Source organism: Callorhinchus milii, unplaced genomic scaffold (assembly GCF_018977255.1).
Source record: "Callorhinchus milii isolate IMCB2004 unplaced genomic scaffold, IMCB_Cmil_1.0 Scaffold10, whole genome shotgun sequence".
NCBI lineage: Eukaryota > Metazoa > Chordata > Chondrichthyes > Chimaeriformes > Callorhinchidae > Callorhinchus > Callorhinchus milii.
In genome coordinates, this window is record NW_024704751.1 from 6638743 (window position 1) to 6656888 (window position 18146).

The 18146-nt window shown below is 46.1% G+C and overlaps 1 protein-coding gene across 1 annotated transcript in view; it reads right to left on the reverse strand.

Moving 5' to 3' along the window:
- Positions 1-16703, reverse strand: part of pitpnm3 (PITPNM family member 3) — a 59561-nt gene extending 42858 nt beyond the window's left edge. Inside the window, exons 1-2 of the mRNA XM_007896635.2 lie at positions 16380-16703; positions 13916-13963 (exon numbers count right to left, since the gene is read on the reverse strand). Of these exons, the coding sequence (XP_007894826.2) occupies positions 13916-13963; positions 16380-16488 (157 nt within the window). The 5' untranslated portion in view covers positions 16489-16703. The remainder of the gene's footprint in view (positions 1-13915; positions 13964-16379) is intronic.
- Between the last annotated feature and the right edge of the window lie 1443 nt (positions 16704-18146).

Here is an 18146-nt window from a genome sequence, read left to right on the forward strand (position 1 = left end):
AAAACGTGATAAGGAGCTATATCAAATGTAAGGATTATTATTATTATTATTATTATTATTCACTGAGAGTCAGATGCCCGGGAAACCTTGGCTGTTTGATCGCTTCACCATCGTTCCAAATCCCTCTCCTACGACCTGACCGACTTAGATCTTTTTATTTTCCCGCTTGAAAACTGCAGCTTGATGGGCCGCGGGAGGAGGATGGGCGGTTCTTGGGAACGATCAGGTCTCCGTGCGGAAAACCTTCCCAGCCGCAGAACATAAACAGCAGCAAATGGATCTGAACAGCCTCGAGGTCACCGCGCTGTTGGCCGAGGCAAAGATTTTGATTAAAAAAAAGACTCAGCGAAGCTGCTTTGCCCGAACAGTTAACCATTTAACATCCGCAAACCACGCACCTTTTCCACTTGATAAATAATAATCATAATAATCCTTGCATTTGATATAGCGCCTTAACACAAGTCTCAAAGCGTTTCACTGAATGTACTGTAAAGTCAATTGACTGTGTACTTTGCGGGTCCAACGCGGCAGCCAAATGCGCACAGTGACGTCCCACAAACAGTTGTGGATTGAGTGAACAGATTCATTTATTCTGAAGGGGTTATCATCCCGGAAAGCGATCCACCAATCGATTAGCAACCAGGTTCCTGCCTACTGCTAGGTGAACAGAGGTGTGCTCTCTTCTCTGTTTGCACAGCGCCAAGGGATCTTTCAACATCCGCCACACACACAGCACAGGGCTGGAGCATCAGGAATGCAATGATTAAAATCAAAGTCAACGAATCTTACAGCACAGAAGGAGGCCATTCGGCCCATCGTGCCTGTGCCGACTCTTTGAAAGAGCTGCCCAATCAGTCCCACTCCCCCCTCTCTTTCCCCATAGCCTCGCAATTGCTTCCTTTTCAAGTATGTGTCCAAATCCCTTTTGAAAGTTACTATCGAATCTGTTTCCACCACCCTTTTAGCCAGTGCCTTCCAGATCATAACAACTGGCTGTGGATGCTGGGATCCATTGAAGACCGAGATGGATCGGGATTTTTGTTCGGGAAGTGTATCACGGGATATGGGGCAAAGGCGGGTAATTGGAGTTGAGGTATAATAGGCTGGATTATAAAATGGCCTATTCCTGTTCCTGAATGGCTCCTCGTCTCCCCTTTGGTTCTTTCGTAACAAATTAAGACACACAGGGAGGACTTTTACCCAAACTTTTAAGATTCCAATGTCGTCAGGCGTACTGCTGAAATGATTTAGCAAAACCCTTGCATCCCTGTCACAGCCTGTGACTCACTTCTCACTCGCTGCTATTTCGGGAGTAGGTGTGAGCAGTCCCTCACCTCGGAAAGAAAGCGCTGTGCTCTGTGTTGCCTGAGAGTCCTAAGACAGAAAAAAAAAACAGCAACCTCTCGGAGTGCATTCGCAACTCCCTGCAGATATATTGCTGCCTTTCATAGCATTATGCGGCTCACACCCCGGGGAGCGCACTTTATAACCCTTTTATCATGTTGTTAATGCCAGGCTTGTAATACTCTCCGGAATTAGGTACGCAGGTGGCATGTTTGTTGGGCAACGGAATGTCGGAACCCAGTCAGCCCTCTGTGGCGGTCTCGGGAATCCGGTTCCTGAGCCAGGTGGGTCCACATTATTCCAGGACACTGCTGATCTCAGCAGCAACAACTTGCACTTAGATAGTGCCCCTCACGCAGGGTAGAGTCCCAGGGCACCCCCATAGCACAGCCAGCCCGGCTTATCGGCAAGGCTTGGAGGGGCAGACCAGGGAATCGTCCCACTCAGCTCCCGTTAACCCTACAAGCCAAAAGCCCTGGCGGGTAGAGCGGTCCTAGCTGGACGAGCAGTAGGAAAGCTTTCCAGACAGCGATGTCAATGGCAAGCCACGCGGTTTTAGCTGGTTAGACTCCAGCAGTGACCTCAATGCACACTCTGGGGACGCTGGTGGGAAACACTTTTCTCTTTTCAAATAGCGCCACGGGATCTTTTAACTTCCACCTGAACAGGCACGGCTGGGACTTGGGTTTCGCACTCACCCTCATCAAATCTGAGAGACGTCTCACCGACACGATAAGGCGCTATGTCAAATGCAACGATTATTATACATACGCTGACCGCAGAGTTAGCGAAATCGCTTGGTTTTCGTGCTGAGTTCTGATCTATCGGTTTCCAGCCACAGCCTAATTCAGTCACAGCATTTACCTTCGTGTCAAGAGATCCCCAAATTTCTGACTGCTATTTGATGTTCTGTACTTTCTCCCATGGGGTCCATATCACAGGTAAACAATTAGTCACACTACAGGTTACAAACAGTCCAGAGATTGTGGATTGATGGTGGCATTTACAGAGTAGTAAATTCACTCACCGTTGAGAGAGAGCTTAAATATAACTCAATGCGTCTTCCAGATATACAACACCAGACACTGGTTATTGGAATATAAATGAAGCGTAGTTGAGCTACAATGCTCAACGTGTATTTACAGTAAACGCAGCTATGTGTTTTGTACACAGTCGCGGCAGCCTATTTGCACATAAACAATATCCAATATCCCACTAACAGCCATAAAGTGAATAACCAATTGTTTTTTAAATCATGAGGTTGGGGGTTTGTTGGCCAGGACACCTGGAGAAGCTCCCTTCTCTTTTCCAATAGCTCCGCAGGATCTTTAACATCCACCCAAACAGGCAGACGAGGACCTCGGTTCAACATCTCATCTCGTCCTTTGCAGGGCATCTCCGACACTTAAGCCGCGAAAGCCAGGTCCTGGCACAGGGGTCGAGGAGATAGGGAAGGGCAGTGAGTTCGAACGGACCGTTTGCTCCGAGAGCTAGTGTGGACTCAATGGGTCAAATGACCTCCTTCTCCATTGTAGATTACTAGGCTAAATCAGTGAGAAATCTCATTGACCCTGGTCACAAAAGTCTGGAATAATTCGACCCCGAATCTAATGATACTTTCAGCGTCAATAGGTCGGGCAGCTACAGTCCTAGTGAAGAGCAGCTGTAATCCAGATGGCCAGTTCCAATTACCTCTATTGTAAGTCTGTCACCACCAGTGACTGAGAGATCACTGGATCTGCACCGTTTCCATTCACAACCTGTGGCTGTTTTCAAAAGGGACAAAGCTCTTTAATAATAATAATCCTTGCATTTGATATAGCGCCTTATCACGTCGTCAAGATGTCTCAAAGTGCTTCACAGTATATACTGTAAAGTGAATTGACTGTATTTTGAGATGTCTCGACGACGTGATAAGACACTATATCAAATGCAAGGATTATTATTGTGATATATTATGAAAAGGGAGAAAGAGAAAAGAGAAAAAAAGAGAGAAAGAGAAAATTAAACTTTGCGATTCCTGACGTTAAGCAAAAGAGAGCAAGTGAGAATTCCGAGGCTCATTTTCCTGGAAGACACGAAACTCCCAAGCCGCAGGCAAATGCTCGAAAAGGTCACAACTTGAGAGAACGATAAACTTGAAACACAAGAGAATGAAACAGTCGCCTTGCAAAACAAAGAACGAGAGAAGCTCAGGGAGTACGTTGACCTGCAAGTTGAATATGGACGCACGTGATAGTACAAGACAAGTTCCTATCATTATTGGTGCAACTGGGACTGTTAGTGAGACAATTCAGAAATGGCTTGACAAGGTAACCCGGTGCACGAAACATTCACCTCCCGCAGAAACTAGTTAAAATATACTAAGGAAAGCGACATCCATTCGAGTGTAACGTGATAACGCATCACTAAAAAACACTTAAGAGACAATCTCTACTGAGCGATCATTCCAATGATAGTAGAGTTTACGATAGTAATAGTTTACGACACCCATGAGGGTGTCGTGAAGCACTCCACGCGATTTGCAGCGCCTGTGTTCTTGTAGGCGAACCCGCGCCTACGATCGCCTCGGCCCGGCGTCAGGCTACGCCACTGTCAAGCGCTCCACGGCGCTACCCTGAGCGTGAAGGGTGCTGTGTAAATACAAGTGATTGCGTTAATAAGAACAGAGAGTGAACAGAATGCGTCCACACCTTCTCTTCCCTATAATTCGTGACATTGGCTCCGTTCCAGCAACATTTGTCTATTCCAAACAAACACTTAACTAATAGAACCTATATCCACTTGAGAGGTCTCTGAAAGCTCTATCAATATCCAAAGCCTGCGAGTCACGTAAAGCGGAGAGATGTACGAAAGCTTGCAGTGAAAATAAATTAAATCATTCGTTTTTTTTCTTTAAATGTTCGGCTTTTGCTTACAAACAGGAATATACGCAGCCATGTTATTACGGACACAGCTTGATTTATTTCTTTTTATATTACTCCTGGTTTTAAAGAAAACAAAGGAATATATATTGAATATATTATTATTATAATACATTTTAAAATCCTTATGCTCAGTACATCATCCCTCCACGTCAGGAGGATCTCTCTAAACCCTTCACGGGAATTCGCTGTTGGGTTCAGTGTCTGTGTATTTTGTAGGAGATTGAAAATAAAATCATTCCACCCTCCTTGCGGATTCACTGCAATATTTTTTGTTTGGTCTGACCCACACGGAAGCCCATCGCATGCTTTAGAGTAAGCAAACCAGGCTAGGAGTTCCATAGACGTGTGTGTCACCAACACATGACATGGAAATTTCCCCGGGTGTGGCCTGGAACTCTCTCTTTTTCTCGCTTGCTCCGTGTCTTTCTACAGAGAGAAGCACCCTGCTTACCTAATGTCAGGAAGTATTAGGTGTTGTTTGGCAAGAGGCAAGACTTGGGGAATCCTAGAGCGTGTGTTCGGGGGATAGAGGAACGGCAGTTTAACCAGCTTGCCACGGAGAGCGCTATCTGGCAAGCTTTCCCTCTGCTTGTCCAGCTCGGACCACCCTTGCCAGGGTCAACAGGAGCCGAGCGGGAAGAATCCTTGCTCCCAGTGACCGGTCTGCCCTTCCCAGTCCTGCGGATGAGCCAGGATGGGCCGGGCTGGCAACAGCCAGATACTCGCTGCAACAGGAAAATATTGAGCCTATTAAAACGGCCCCGGCAGGCAAGCTTCAGTGTGAATAACGATCAGTCATTTATATTGTACAAGTGGGAGCTCGAAAGCGACTCATGATCAATGCTTTTACATAGATTGCAAACCAGGGCATGAATGACTTTGAAACACCAGTGTGACAGACGTGAGTGGTGGGGAGAGGGGGAGTGTGAGAGAGATTTCAGGGAACAGGAACTACCTAGTTGGGCTGTGTCAATTGGGTTGAATGTTCCTGTTAGTGAGGGTGCTTCATTTGTTCGTTGGTTGAGTTCAGATGCTGGGGTTTGGCGGGGGGCTGTGAAGGCAGAGGGCCAGGCATTCTGGAAGGATAAAAGAAAGGCCGAATCTCTCTCTCTCTCTCTCGCTCGCTATCCTGTGATCTCGGGAAAGCTGGCACTCACGAGGCAGCAATAAAGGAAGACAGCCAAGCAGGATGCTGGGGGCTGGCCGCCTTGCCAAATCTGTTGCGTTCAGATCTCTTCTCCAGAATTCCACTCTCTCTAAGGACCCTGGAGTTCTGGCCTCGAGTTCAGTGCATCAGAAGCTGCCACTGGGTTCACAAAGGTTGTGTGGTTTCAAGCTCCGCACTTGTAATAGTGTCAAAACACAGCCCCCATTTGCTGCTTAATGCTCCCTTGGCACGATTTGGAAAAGAGAAGGGAGTTTCTCCTGGTGTCCTGGCCGACAATTCTACCCCCACTCACTCACTCACCCGCACGCATACCTCACCCCCCCCACACACCCAAACGCCCTCACCAACCCCGCCACACACACACACCCTCACGCACATAATAATACTGATAAGGGCTTCGCGATGAAAAGTCCGTGGCTCCTGTGAGTTCTAGAACAATTGAGTGGGGGGGGGGGAAAGAAATTTAAATAAAAGAGGTAATTTCAGGACGAACCAAACCAAACCTACAGGTGATTAGACTGCAGCCGTGAGTTTATTGTTGACAGTTTTGTCAACCGGCAGCTGAGAAGTATTTTATTTCTTCTTTTTTCTCTGCTGCAATCATCAACCAGCTTGTTTGTCACTAAACACAGAGGGAGGCTTCTGACCTCGCAGGTGATCTTCTACGCTGGAGAAAGAGAAAGAGAGAGAGAGAGAGAGAGAGAGAGAGAGAGACTATAACCATGAAGGTTAAAGTCAAATAATAAAAATTGTAAACAAAAAACGCTCGAGAGGAGAGGGTGGTGGGTGGTGAGGCTTGAACCCTCATCCTTCTGATTCGTGGGGGGGGGGGGGGGGGGGGAGGCGAGAGCTCTACTTCCAACCGAGCCACAGGCTGATAGGAATCCCAACGACCGTCTGCAGGAACATACTCTGAAACTAAAGGGCAAACCAGAGCAACGTGCGCCTGATCCTCGAGGGATCAGGTGAAGATGGAGCCTGTGTCTACAGAGACCTCTTGATCAGAGCTGAAGCTGAGCCTGTTAAAGAGATTGAGAATCTCAACGAGATCGGAACGACCCAGTGAACTACGTATTTTGTCGGCAAAGGCAGCAGCAACGACAACAACAACAAGATTGCATTTATAGAGCGCCTTTCATGTCGGGAGGACGTCCCAAGGCGCTGGACAGTTGGGTCGGGACCCGAGCACTGGGGGGAAATGGTCAGGGTGAGGGGAGGGAAGGGAGGGAGCGAGGAGGGGAGAGAGAGTCGAGAGGGGAGCTGAAGGCACGGTTGAAGAGAAATTCGCACGCAGCAACGAGCCTCACGACGGCCGTGAAGCGAACAGGAATAATAATAATAATAATAACCCTCGCATTTGATACAGTGCCTCAACACGTCATCGAGACGTCTCAAAGCGCTTCACGGAATATGCTGTAAAGTGCAGTGACTGGGTTTATGGTGGCCAGTTTGCGCGCACAGCAGTGTCCCACAAACAGTCAAGTGTCCAGTTTTATTGACAGCCAGGACACCGAGCGAGCGAGCGAGAGAGAAACTTCCTTCTCTCTTCGAAGAGTGCGAGGGTTCATTGGAGGGTTTTGGTTGCTCGATTGCGTAGAGCCCTACCAGAGCAGTCTGCCCTCTACAGAAACCCTCCACCTGGTGGCCAACAGTGACATGGCCCCAACATTGGGTAAAACCCCCACCCCCCACCCCAAAAAAACACAAGTTTGGTCTCTAAAACAACAGGTAGTCTTAATAACCGTTAAGACTTGCACTTGATATAGCGCCTTGTCTCAGTCTTCGGGACGTTCAAAGCGCTTCACAGAAGATACTGTAAAGCGAAGTGACTGTGTATTTTATAGTCAATGGGGCACAGCAGTGTGCCACAAACAGTCGCGGATTGAAGTGACCAAATTATCGTTTTGTTTATTTACTTAGATATTTTCGAAGGGATTATTAACCCCCAGAAAAGCGATCCGCCAATCGACTAACAACCGGGTTCCTCCTCACGGCAGGGTAAACCGAGGCATGGCCCGCGAGCAGGAGGCAAGCACCTATCAGCCGCCAGCTGATAAGACGGATGAGAACGACAGATTGTCGAGGGGGGGGGGGTGGATTTTCGCTCTAAAAACCTTGCCTTCAAAACAATCAGAGAGTCAAGTGACTGAGGGTTGCAGAATGCAGCAGCTTCTCCCTCGAATAGCAAACAGGTTTCAGGGGCGAGACGGGGCCAGGTTATTAAGTAGATGCATCAGAGGAGCTGGCATTCATTACCATCTCTTTACAGCCATCGCTGGATAAGACGGGTATAAATAAATGAACATTATAGGGGAAATATACACAGCAGACACACAGTGTACTCATAACTCATAACACAGGGACTTTAAAGATCAAATTAAATGTGAAGATCATTATGATTATTGGACCTACAGGATGTGCGCGTGTGTTCGGTTTTGAAAGTAAGTTGTGAAAATAATAATTGTAGTAACCGTTGCATTTGAAATAGTGCCGTAATACTGTGTATTTTGTGGGCGAAATGCGGCAGCCAATGCACACAGCAGGGCCCTACAAACACTGATGGATTGAGTGACCAATTTTAACGTCGGCCAGGACACCTGGAGAAAAACACACCCGTCTCTTTTCGAACAGCGAGGGGTGGGATCATTTTAACGCCCCCCCCCCCCACCCCACCCCCCGAACAGGCAGACGAGTTGTCGGTTTAACGTCTCGCCCAAAGGAAATTGACAAGAACCGGTCCATTTATTAGGAGCTCTTTTCATCCCTCTTCACCCACCCACCCACTCGCCCTGTTTCCATCTGAGTCGGGGAATTTATTTGAGGCTGGAAGACCGTAAGCATAACCCATGGTGATCACGGCTCGACTGCCAAACAGCTTGTCTGAACAGGCGCTGAACACTTGCGATTAAATGAAAGAAGTGCTTTTTTTTGGAGCGCTTTCTATCCACCCCCAGCTCCCCTTCCCTTTAAATTCAAGTACCGTGGGCTGTGGCGGCTTGCTGATTACACGAGCGGTTGTTCATGATTATTAATCGCCACTTTTTCACCAGTAACTTCAGGTCTGCAATCACTCTCAAAACACATTTCAATTCCCACGTCTTTTTAAAAGACAATCGACGTCCTGGGCAATCAAGCTCGGTTAGAAAATCTAATCTATCTCCGTCCTCTCTCTCTCTCTCTCTCTATCTCTCTCTTTCTCTCTCCCCCTGCCTCGCTCTTGCTTTTCGCACCCACTCCCTCTCCCCCCCACCACCCAACCTCTCTCTCTCGTTCCCTCCTTTTAGACAGTGATTTGGAATTTAAAAAACACAAAATCTACCAGATTCAGGGGATTGAGAGTAAGATCTGGTTATCAATGGGGTGGGGGGGGAGGAGGGGAAAGGGGAGGACGGGAAAAAAACACTAAAGCGCCTCTGACAATGCAGCACTCCCCACGAGTGGACCCAAGTTTGAATCCCGGGCCGGGCGAAACCTTAGGCAAGTTTCCTTATTCCACACCCCTCTGTTTACCAAGCAGTAAGTAGGAACCCGGTTGCTTTTCGGAGGTAATAACTCCCCCACCCAAAAAAAATTTACTAAAATTTTGTCCCTCAAACCACGACTGTTTGGGGGACGTTGCTGTGCGCAATTGGCTGCCGCGTTTTGCCCACAAAAATAACACAGTCAATCCATTTCACAAGTTACACCATGAAGCGCTTTGAGACGTCTCGACGACATGATAAGGCACTGTATCAAATGCAAGGATTATAATAATAATAATCCTTGCATTTGATATAGCGCTTTTCACATCGGGAGGACGTCCCAAAGCGCTTCACAGAACACACTGTAAAGTGAATTGACTGTATATTTGTGGGCGAACGCGGCAGCCAATTGCGCACAAACAGTCCCACAAACAGTCGTAGATTGAAAATGACCATTTTATTATTGTTTTTGGTTTTGGAGCGATTATTATTAGGCTCTGTGTGGAGTAAGGAAACTTGCCCAAGGTTTCGCCCTCTGCCTGGGATTGAACTCAGGTCTCTCACTTGCAAAGCGAGTGCTCTAACCACTGAGCTACAGGACTCCATATCATTATTATTATTATCAAAAAAATCGAGGACAACACTGCAACAGCACATAAAATATTCATTTAATATCTGCCAACATGTATGGTGAGTGCACAGAGCTGTCAAAACAGTTCATTTCCTGACTCTTTTGGTCAAACGAACTTTCCATCACCAAACATCCGCCCCCCAGCAGCCTCGAAGGCTGTTTAAAGCTTAAAGCTCGTTTGATATGCAGCAAACACAAAGCAGCTAAGAATCGAAACGGATCACTGCATGGTTTCATTCAATTACAGTGACGGGCTAGGCAAGACAAGGCAGTGTTATTTCCCAGTCCTCCGCCAGGCATTAAACTCCTCAAAACTAAGGGTAATGACAGCATAAATAATTGGTTAGCGTTTATATAACCAGAAGAGAAAGGGGAAGGGGGGGGGGGGTGATAGAAATAAAAATACCTCGTTGATAATCTCCTCGAGGGTCAGGAAATAAGCTGCTTTTATATCACACCGTACACGTTGGCAGATAATAAACGGATATTTCTCTTTGTGAAGAGAGAAAAAAATAATAAAACGCATTTGATACGAGAGCTGTTGGTATCGAAACATCTCAAAGCGCTTCACAGGGAATTGCTATCAGCTGCAGCGACTGTGTGTGCGCGCGTGTGCTTTTGCAGGCGAACGCAGGAGTCAATTTGTGCACAGCAAGGCGTGCAATGAGTGAATGACCAATTTTATCCAGCGGAGGTTTGGTGGTAGGGGGGCTATTGACTGCCAGGACACCGGGGAGAAACTCCATCCTCCTATGGAATAACATCGCGGGATCTTTAAAGTCCACCTGAACGGGGCAGTCGAGGTGGTTAAGAGGGGTCCCGCGGCCGACATGGAGGACTGGCTGTGGTCCTTCTCGGGGCTTTTCCCACTTAACATGGGGGCGGAGGAGTGTTGAGCCCCCTCTAAGCCCTGGCCACCCACCGGCAATGGTGGTGCTGAGGGGGTGGAAATGAGAGATGCACAGCACGCCCGAGTTGGGTGGGAAATGGACGGGACGCCGAGCTTTCAAAGTCAAGAGAGTCTGTGGGTTTGAAAGACCATCTTCAACCATCTCTCGAGTGAATTCCACAAGGCTGTGGGAGTACATAAATAAATAAAATAAATCGCGGCCTCAGGTTTCCATTGACCTTGACCGTCAAGACGGCTGGCAGATAGCAACACACTGAGCTGTTCATTGTTGCTGTTATTAACCTGAAGCTTGAATCCTGGAGGGATGGCCAATTAGTCTGACAAGAAGCAATGAACCCCCGAAGAGAGAGAAAAAACGATCGAGGGCTTGTGCTGAAGGGGGAATGGCGCACCGAAATTCCATCTAGTCTTAGCGCTTGGCCCGTGAGACCGTTTTTCCTCCCATCTTTAAAGATTTTTGGGTGAAGGTTTCTTGACGCAGTATTAACTTTAACCCAATACACAGTCACTACGCTTTAGAGCTTTGAGTGGCTGGGCTCTATAGGTGATTATCAAATCCAAGGGACACCATTTGTTACTTATTATAATTTTTTATTATTTATTATATTTTATTATTTATTGTAATTTTTTAAATAATTTTATTTGTGTTATCATTTACACAGAAGCACTATGGACGTGTTATTTTGCACAGCAATAGTCCTGCGATAAGGGCGTCGAGGTTATCAGTGCTGGAGTAGGATTATCAGGAGTCCTTTAGCATATTGCTTATAGCACTTGAAAGGGAGAGGACCTGAGTTCGATTCCCAGGCAAGGTGAAGTGTCGGGCAAGTTTCCTTACTCCACACGGCTCCGTTTACCCAACAGCAAATAGGAACCCAGTCGTTAGTCGGTTGGCGGATCTCTTTTCCGGGTAATAATCCTTTCAAGAATAATAATAATTGTCATTCAATCCAAGACTGTTTGTGGGACACACTTCACAGTATCTTCCGTGAAGCGCTTTGAGACGTGGCAAAGACGTGATAAGGCGCTATGTCAAATGCAAATTATGGTTATTATTATTATTATTATTAATTACTGTGGAGCGGTTAGATTATTTGGGTTGGTGGGACCAGAGGCAACGATCGCAAGCCTATGGAACGGTGAAGGGACACAGCTCTTCAACCATTACCAGGCACGCAATCCCAGGCACCAATAAAACCACTGTGACTTTTTAACGCTCCCAAAATGATATATAAACCTGTGAGAGATAAGTCCGTATGTCCCTCGAATGCTTATCGTAAAAAACTGCCACTGGGAATGAGATTTGAGAGGCTTGTTTTATTTTATTTTCGCCCCCTTCCCTCTCTGCCTCTCCACCTCCTCCTCAGCTCAAGTGCACATAACAGTTTCTGACAGAAAACACCTGCTTAAGGGAGGTGCAGCCAGCAAAGCTTGGAGAAAAATACTTTTCCCTGCTTCTACGGCTTCTCCAGCTATTGAGGTCTTGTGCCCTCTGCCTTCGTTCTGTTTTCATTCCGCTTGATCGATATTCGCTGCGTGTTCAAAGGCACCAGTGACATTTTGCCTCCAAATGCTTACACTCCTTCGATCTTTCATTTGACTCGAGCCTCGGCAGTCAATAGCCAGAAGAATAAGAAAAAAAAACGAGACATTTTAAACACCCAATATGAAAAATCTAATTTAGGGGAAAAAAATGTGTATTTTTTTGTTTTGTTTGAAACAAAAACAGTGATTCAGTAACATTGAGTAATATGATCCTTCTCTCCCTCCCTCTCTCCCTCCCTCTCTTCCTCCTCGTTCCCTCTATTGTGTGGCGTCCTGTAGCATATTGATTAGAGCACTCGCCTCGCAAGTGAGAGGACTCGGGTTCGATACTCGGGCAGAGCAAAACGTTGGGCAAGTTTCCTCAACTCCACATGCCTCTGTTTACCTAGCAGTAAGCAGGAACCCGGGTGTTAGTCGATTGGCGGATTGCTTCCTGGGGGTATTAATCCCTTCAAATAATAACAACAATTTGGTCGCTCAATCCACGACTGTTTTGTGGGACACTGCTGCGCGCAATTGGCTGCCGCGTTTCACCCACAAAACATACAGCGCAATTTGCTTTGCAGTATATTTTGTGAAGCACTTTGGGACGTCTCGACGACATGATAAGATGCGATAGCAACTGCAAGGAATATTATTTATCAGCAGTGGTATATTTTTCCCGGGGTTGAAAATCAGGAATGCGCTATATGGCTGCGATTGCTGGTTCATTCTGTTGCGAGTTGGAAATCTTGGAAGGTGAATTAAACCCGTCGGTCACTAACCACAGGATACAGCGCCTGATTTCAGTAATTACAGTCCTCTGGAGGATTCACACACCAACCCCCGCAGCCCCAAACCCTCCCTCCCCGATCAACAGTGGTCGAGTAATGAACACAATCATTCACCAGAAAGGACTTGGAACTCTTGATCCTGTGAGGAGCTTTTACAGCCACGGCTGCACAAGAACCCCCGAGAGCAGCAGAAAGTAAGAGGACATGAGAATGAGCCATGATGATGGTGTTCTACCCCAAAAAATTATTCAACCAAATTGTCCATTGCTTAGTGACTGACGTCTATAAATAGTGCGCAACCCACCCACTCCCAACCCCCCCCCAAACCCCCCCCACACACACCCCCGCCTCCCGGCAACAACAAAAAATCAGGTTTTTCTTTAAACGCAGTGTGATTAAGTTATTACTGCTTCGCAAATCAACACACGTTAAACCCCACCTGACATCCAAGCAATGTTCAACCAAGAGAGAAATCGGACGGACGGAGGGGATTCGAAAGAGTTTTAAATATTACTCGCGGGATAATGAAACACTCAAGTACAATTCGAAAGCGCAATGGCTGCTTTCTAGTAAATAAAAGGCGCTGGATAAGTATCCAGGAGAAGGATTCAAGTCAATTCCTTTGGAACACTATAATACCAGGATGTGTCTATGGAGAAAGGAAAGTGAGTGAACGTTTCAGGTCCACGGCCCTTCATCAGAACCTTCGTCAGAACCCCTTCGTTCCGACCAAGGGTGCTGGACCCGAAAAGTTCACTCACTTTCCTTTCTCCATAGATGCTGCCTGACCTGCTGAGTGTTCTCAGCCACTTCTGCTTCTGTTTCAGATTTCCAGCATCTGCAGTGTTTTGCATTTTGTTAATACCAGGAAGTACCAGTCTATTACACACGACGAAAAGACCAGCGACTAACAACAGGAACGAGACCAGAAGATCTTCAGTAAAATGAATAATAATCATAATAAAACTGCATAAAATCGTACCAAAAGTATCCAAATTATAATTTCAGAGTTTCCCATTGATACAATACAATGGGCAAAACGTACTTTGGAAACAAATGATTTTTTAAAAAAAAAATATTTTTTATATTAAAAAAAAGCCATTTAGCAATGATTCATTGAGAAACCAACACGAGGACGAAAGAGGTGTAAACCTACCCAGATCCAAACGAGATCTTCTCGCTGCCCACGCTGCTGAAGTCTTCCCTGCAAGTTTGGAATCAAAGAAAGCATCCGGCATTAGCGTCATCGAGTCAACAATAATTCATCTAAACACGCTCAAAGGTAGACACGCACTCGACAAACGGGGACCATCCTCTATGTTCGCTAAGAGGTCGCCACAGCGGTGAATTCAGATGACAATGATATAGCGCTTTGAGATGCCTCGACGATGTGATAAGGCGCTGTATCGAATGCAAGGAATATTAGTTGATGTTATTCATAAAACCATCAAGTCAAAACACAGCGACGCTTCAACAACAACACCACCACCAACAACAACAACAACAACTTGCGTTTGTATGGCGCTCTCGCCCTGGGTAGCGACCCAGAGGCACGGCCACACATTTGCAATTTCTGCCCTGGCACCCCCTCCCCTTCCCGTCACCAAAAAAAATGATGTCTAAGAGCAAAAGTGCCCCTTTTCTGAATACCCCCCCCCCCCCCACCCTCACCAAAAAAAAAAAACCAGCCTCTGTACCTATTTTCTCCACTCACACATATTATAGACCACCACCACCCCACCCCCCACTCCTCAAAAAACCTAGGTATCTACAGTATTTGACGCACACACACACACACACATAATAAAAACAGCCTCTATATCTACAGCATTTTCTCCCCCCCCACACACACACACACACACATTATATATACACCCCCCAAAAAAAATAAACAAGAGTCTGTATCTAATTTCTCCAGACACACACACACACAAACACGTTATATAATATATATATATATATAATAGATACAACAAAAGGCAAATGATATAAACTGAATCCTAGATAGCATAGATTTTTTACTCAATCACCCAGTGAGTGTCAACAAGGCAACTAACTACCCCCTGGGTATTAAACACTTACATCAATCCTTTTTGCATCCCCCCCACAACACACACACACACACATACAACACGATTAAGTCATCAGCAAATTGATGCAAGGAGCCAGATGGGGGGAAATCGTACCTTCCAGTCTCTCTTTTAAATCCCTCTGTGTTTAATCTCTCACCTCGAGTATCAAATTGACGAGTGCACCAGAGGTTTGGTTTAATGCGCACTTTTACTGTGTTCATTTTTTTTGTTGCAATTGTGATTTAGTTGTCTGGACAACTTTGCAACGCAGTTTATTTTAATTATCTGAGCCCAAAAGGAAAGACGAGAGTTGTTTTTTTTATTAAAAAAAACCTGGATACGTATCTGACTCTCTTCTCTCTCTGATAAATACACAAGTACATAATCTCTCTCTCTCTCTCTATATATATATATATATGTACACAAAAACTGGTTTATGAAGGGCAAAGGAAACCAGGAATTTAAACCAGGTGAAAAAAATGCGTAGGATAACCTGATGTAAACTAGTTTTGCTACATTGCTACGACGTGAGTCAACCTTTTCACACTGAATCTGAAAGGAAAACGATGATTTTTTTGTTAAATTTTAAGGTGTGTTTTGTGTGCTCCTGAGTTTGAGTGGACGGGGGGAGAAGGGGATGAGAACTTAAGGTATCTATGAACATATTAAGACAGATTGCAAATGGATAAAAGGGGTTTATCTCTCTCTCTTTCTCTCTCTCCCATCAAGGCACAGGATGAGAATGTCACAGAATGGAGCTAAATTGGGGAGGGGAGAAAAAAGGAATGTTTTCTCTCTGCCAAAGTGTGTCAAAGGGGTTGATGTTGATTGATTGGGAGAGTTAGAAGGCAGAGAGCAGTAACTTCAAAGCAATTCTCCCCCCCAAAAAAACCCACTCACACTCAAAACCAATTTGGAATCACCTTTTCTTTAACCTCCCTTTCTCTTTTCTCTCTCCCTCTTCTGGTCCTCTCTCTCAATCTCTCTGTCTGTCTCTCCCCCCCCACTCCGTGCATATGTTCCACATCATAACCCACACGAAACACGCATTTTCGTGTGTTAATTTCACGTGAAATTGACAAGCTGCCTTCACTCAATCAATCCCTCAATTACTCAATCCCTCAATTACTCACTCACTCAACGAATCAATCAAGCAATCAATGAATCACTCACTCACTCAATCAATCAATCAATCAATCACTCACTCAATGAATCACTCACTCAATCAATCAATCAATCAATCAATCAGTCACTCAATGAATCACTCCCTCACTCAATCAATGAATCACTCCCTCAATCAATCAATCAATCACTCACTCAATCACCCAATCAATCAATCAATCAATCAATCACTCAATCAATCAATCCCCCAATTAATCAATCAATCATTCCAAGGCACCGATTCCAAAATTGTCTGACATTCCGACAGTTGGATACTTTTTCAAGAGGGTGTGAAGAGACAGAGAGAGAGAGAGAAAGAGAGAAAGAAGGAAAGAAAGACAAAGAGAAATACGAAGATAAAACATCCACCAAACGCCTGGCACTCGCCTGTGGCTGACATGCCTCTCCAACCTCCACCACTGTCTCTCTGCCCCAATGCGTTTGGCAATCCTTCCCACGAATAAATGACCTGTGGCTGCTTTCTATTCCTGTTCATTTGAGATCTCTCTCTCTCTCTCTCTCTTTTTTTTTCTCTCTCACACACACACACACACCACTTTATGTATTCAGACTGCCTCTAGCGGTCCTGCCAAACAATTTTCCGCAGGGCTGTGCAAATAAAACCCTGGACTTGTAGCAGCCAAATGATGTTCTGGTGTTACCTGTCTCTACGTTATTAATCATAACCATCTCTCCGCCCTCCTCTTCCCCCCCCACCACCGCCGCTCGCCCCCACCGCCGCCTTGCGGTGTTCGACACAGCGCATCTTTTGTACCCCACGAAGCGCGGTGACCGGGTTAGACTTGCGGGCGGAGACAGAGATAGAGAGATAGCGAGCGAGCGAGCGAGAGAGAGAGAGAAGAGAGCGAGAGAAACTCCTCTTTCTGAGTCAGCCTGACGCAAGAGGTAGGGAGCATTCTTGCCTCTGAGTCAGAAGGTTAAATCGCAGAGTCTAAACTTGTTCTCCCGTTCCATGCTGAGAGCCTGGTCCGTTGTTGGAGGCGGACGATCTCCGAACCGCACCCGGTCACTTCGTTTCACAGTCGATCCTGTGAAGCGCTTTGAGACGCTCTTCGAAAGGGAACATCTCAGCAAAAGGGCCGGGCCTCTGGTAATGCAGTGCTCTTCCACCCCACCTCCACCCTCCACCCCCCACCCCCCAAATCCTGGGTGAGATACATTTTTAAGTCTCAACCGAGAAAACTACAAGGGAAGGAAAGTTTTGTATCTCTGGCACCGAAAACAATTCCCAATGGACAAGCTCTCGGTAACATTCATCCTGAACATCTTTAATCACTTGCTGTTCAGTGAGGGGACGCTGAAGGACTTCTTATTGGCTCTTCCCAGGGACCTGCCAGATTCACCATCTGTGCAGACGGAAGGCGTCAGATCACTGGAGAGCCCTGCTGACAATCCACGCTCAGGCCTCTTTGATGGACGCCCAAGTTTCTACCACAGGACATTGGTATGCATGGCTCATTGGCGGGCACAGCAATAATAAATCCCTTGCGGCCCTGCATGAAGCCATCAAGTCCACAAAACCTCAACAATAATAATACTAATAATAATCCTTGCATTTGATATAGCGCCTTATCACGTCGTCGAGACATCTCAAAGCGCTTCACAGGACATACTGTCTCATTGCCTCCACCTCTCTCTCGCCCCCACCCCCCCACCCCCGAAACGTGATTCCCTAGTTTTTACTACTTGTACTGCATTTGGCTAGTTACTGACCAGTTCTGAGTCAATAAATCAGCGAGTAAACCACATTCAGAAAGCATAGGTCTCACGCCACTACGAACAATTGTCTCAAGCACTACTGTCAACCTGGATATAACTTGCTAATGGTTATAATATTCTCCAGGGAATCAATTGTGCGCGGAGACAAGTCACATTGAATTTGTGGTCCAAAAGTTATTTAGCCACCCACGCACATACATAATAGATGGCTATGGGTGATAGGCAAAGGAGACAGACATTCAAAGAGGTTCAGGTTTTAGCACAATGCACCCAGGAGCACAGCTGCAGCAACTGTCATCTGAATCCTATAATTTGCATAACTACTTCGAACTCCTTCAGCTCCCAGGGTTATGGTTTTTATGTTACTCGATAGTAAAAGAGGAAACAAACAACACACTTACCTATACACACGCG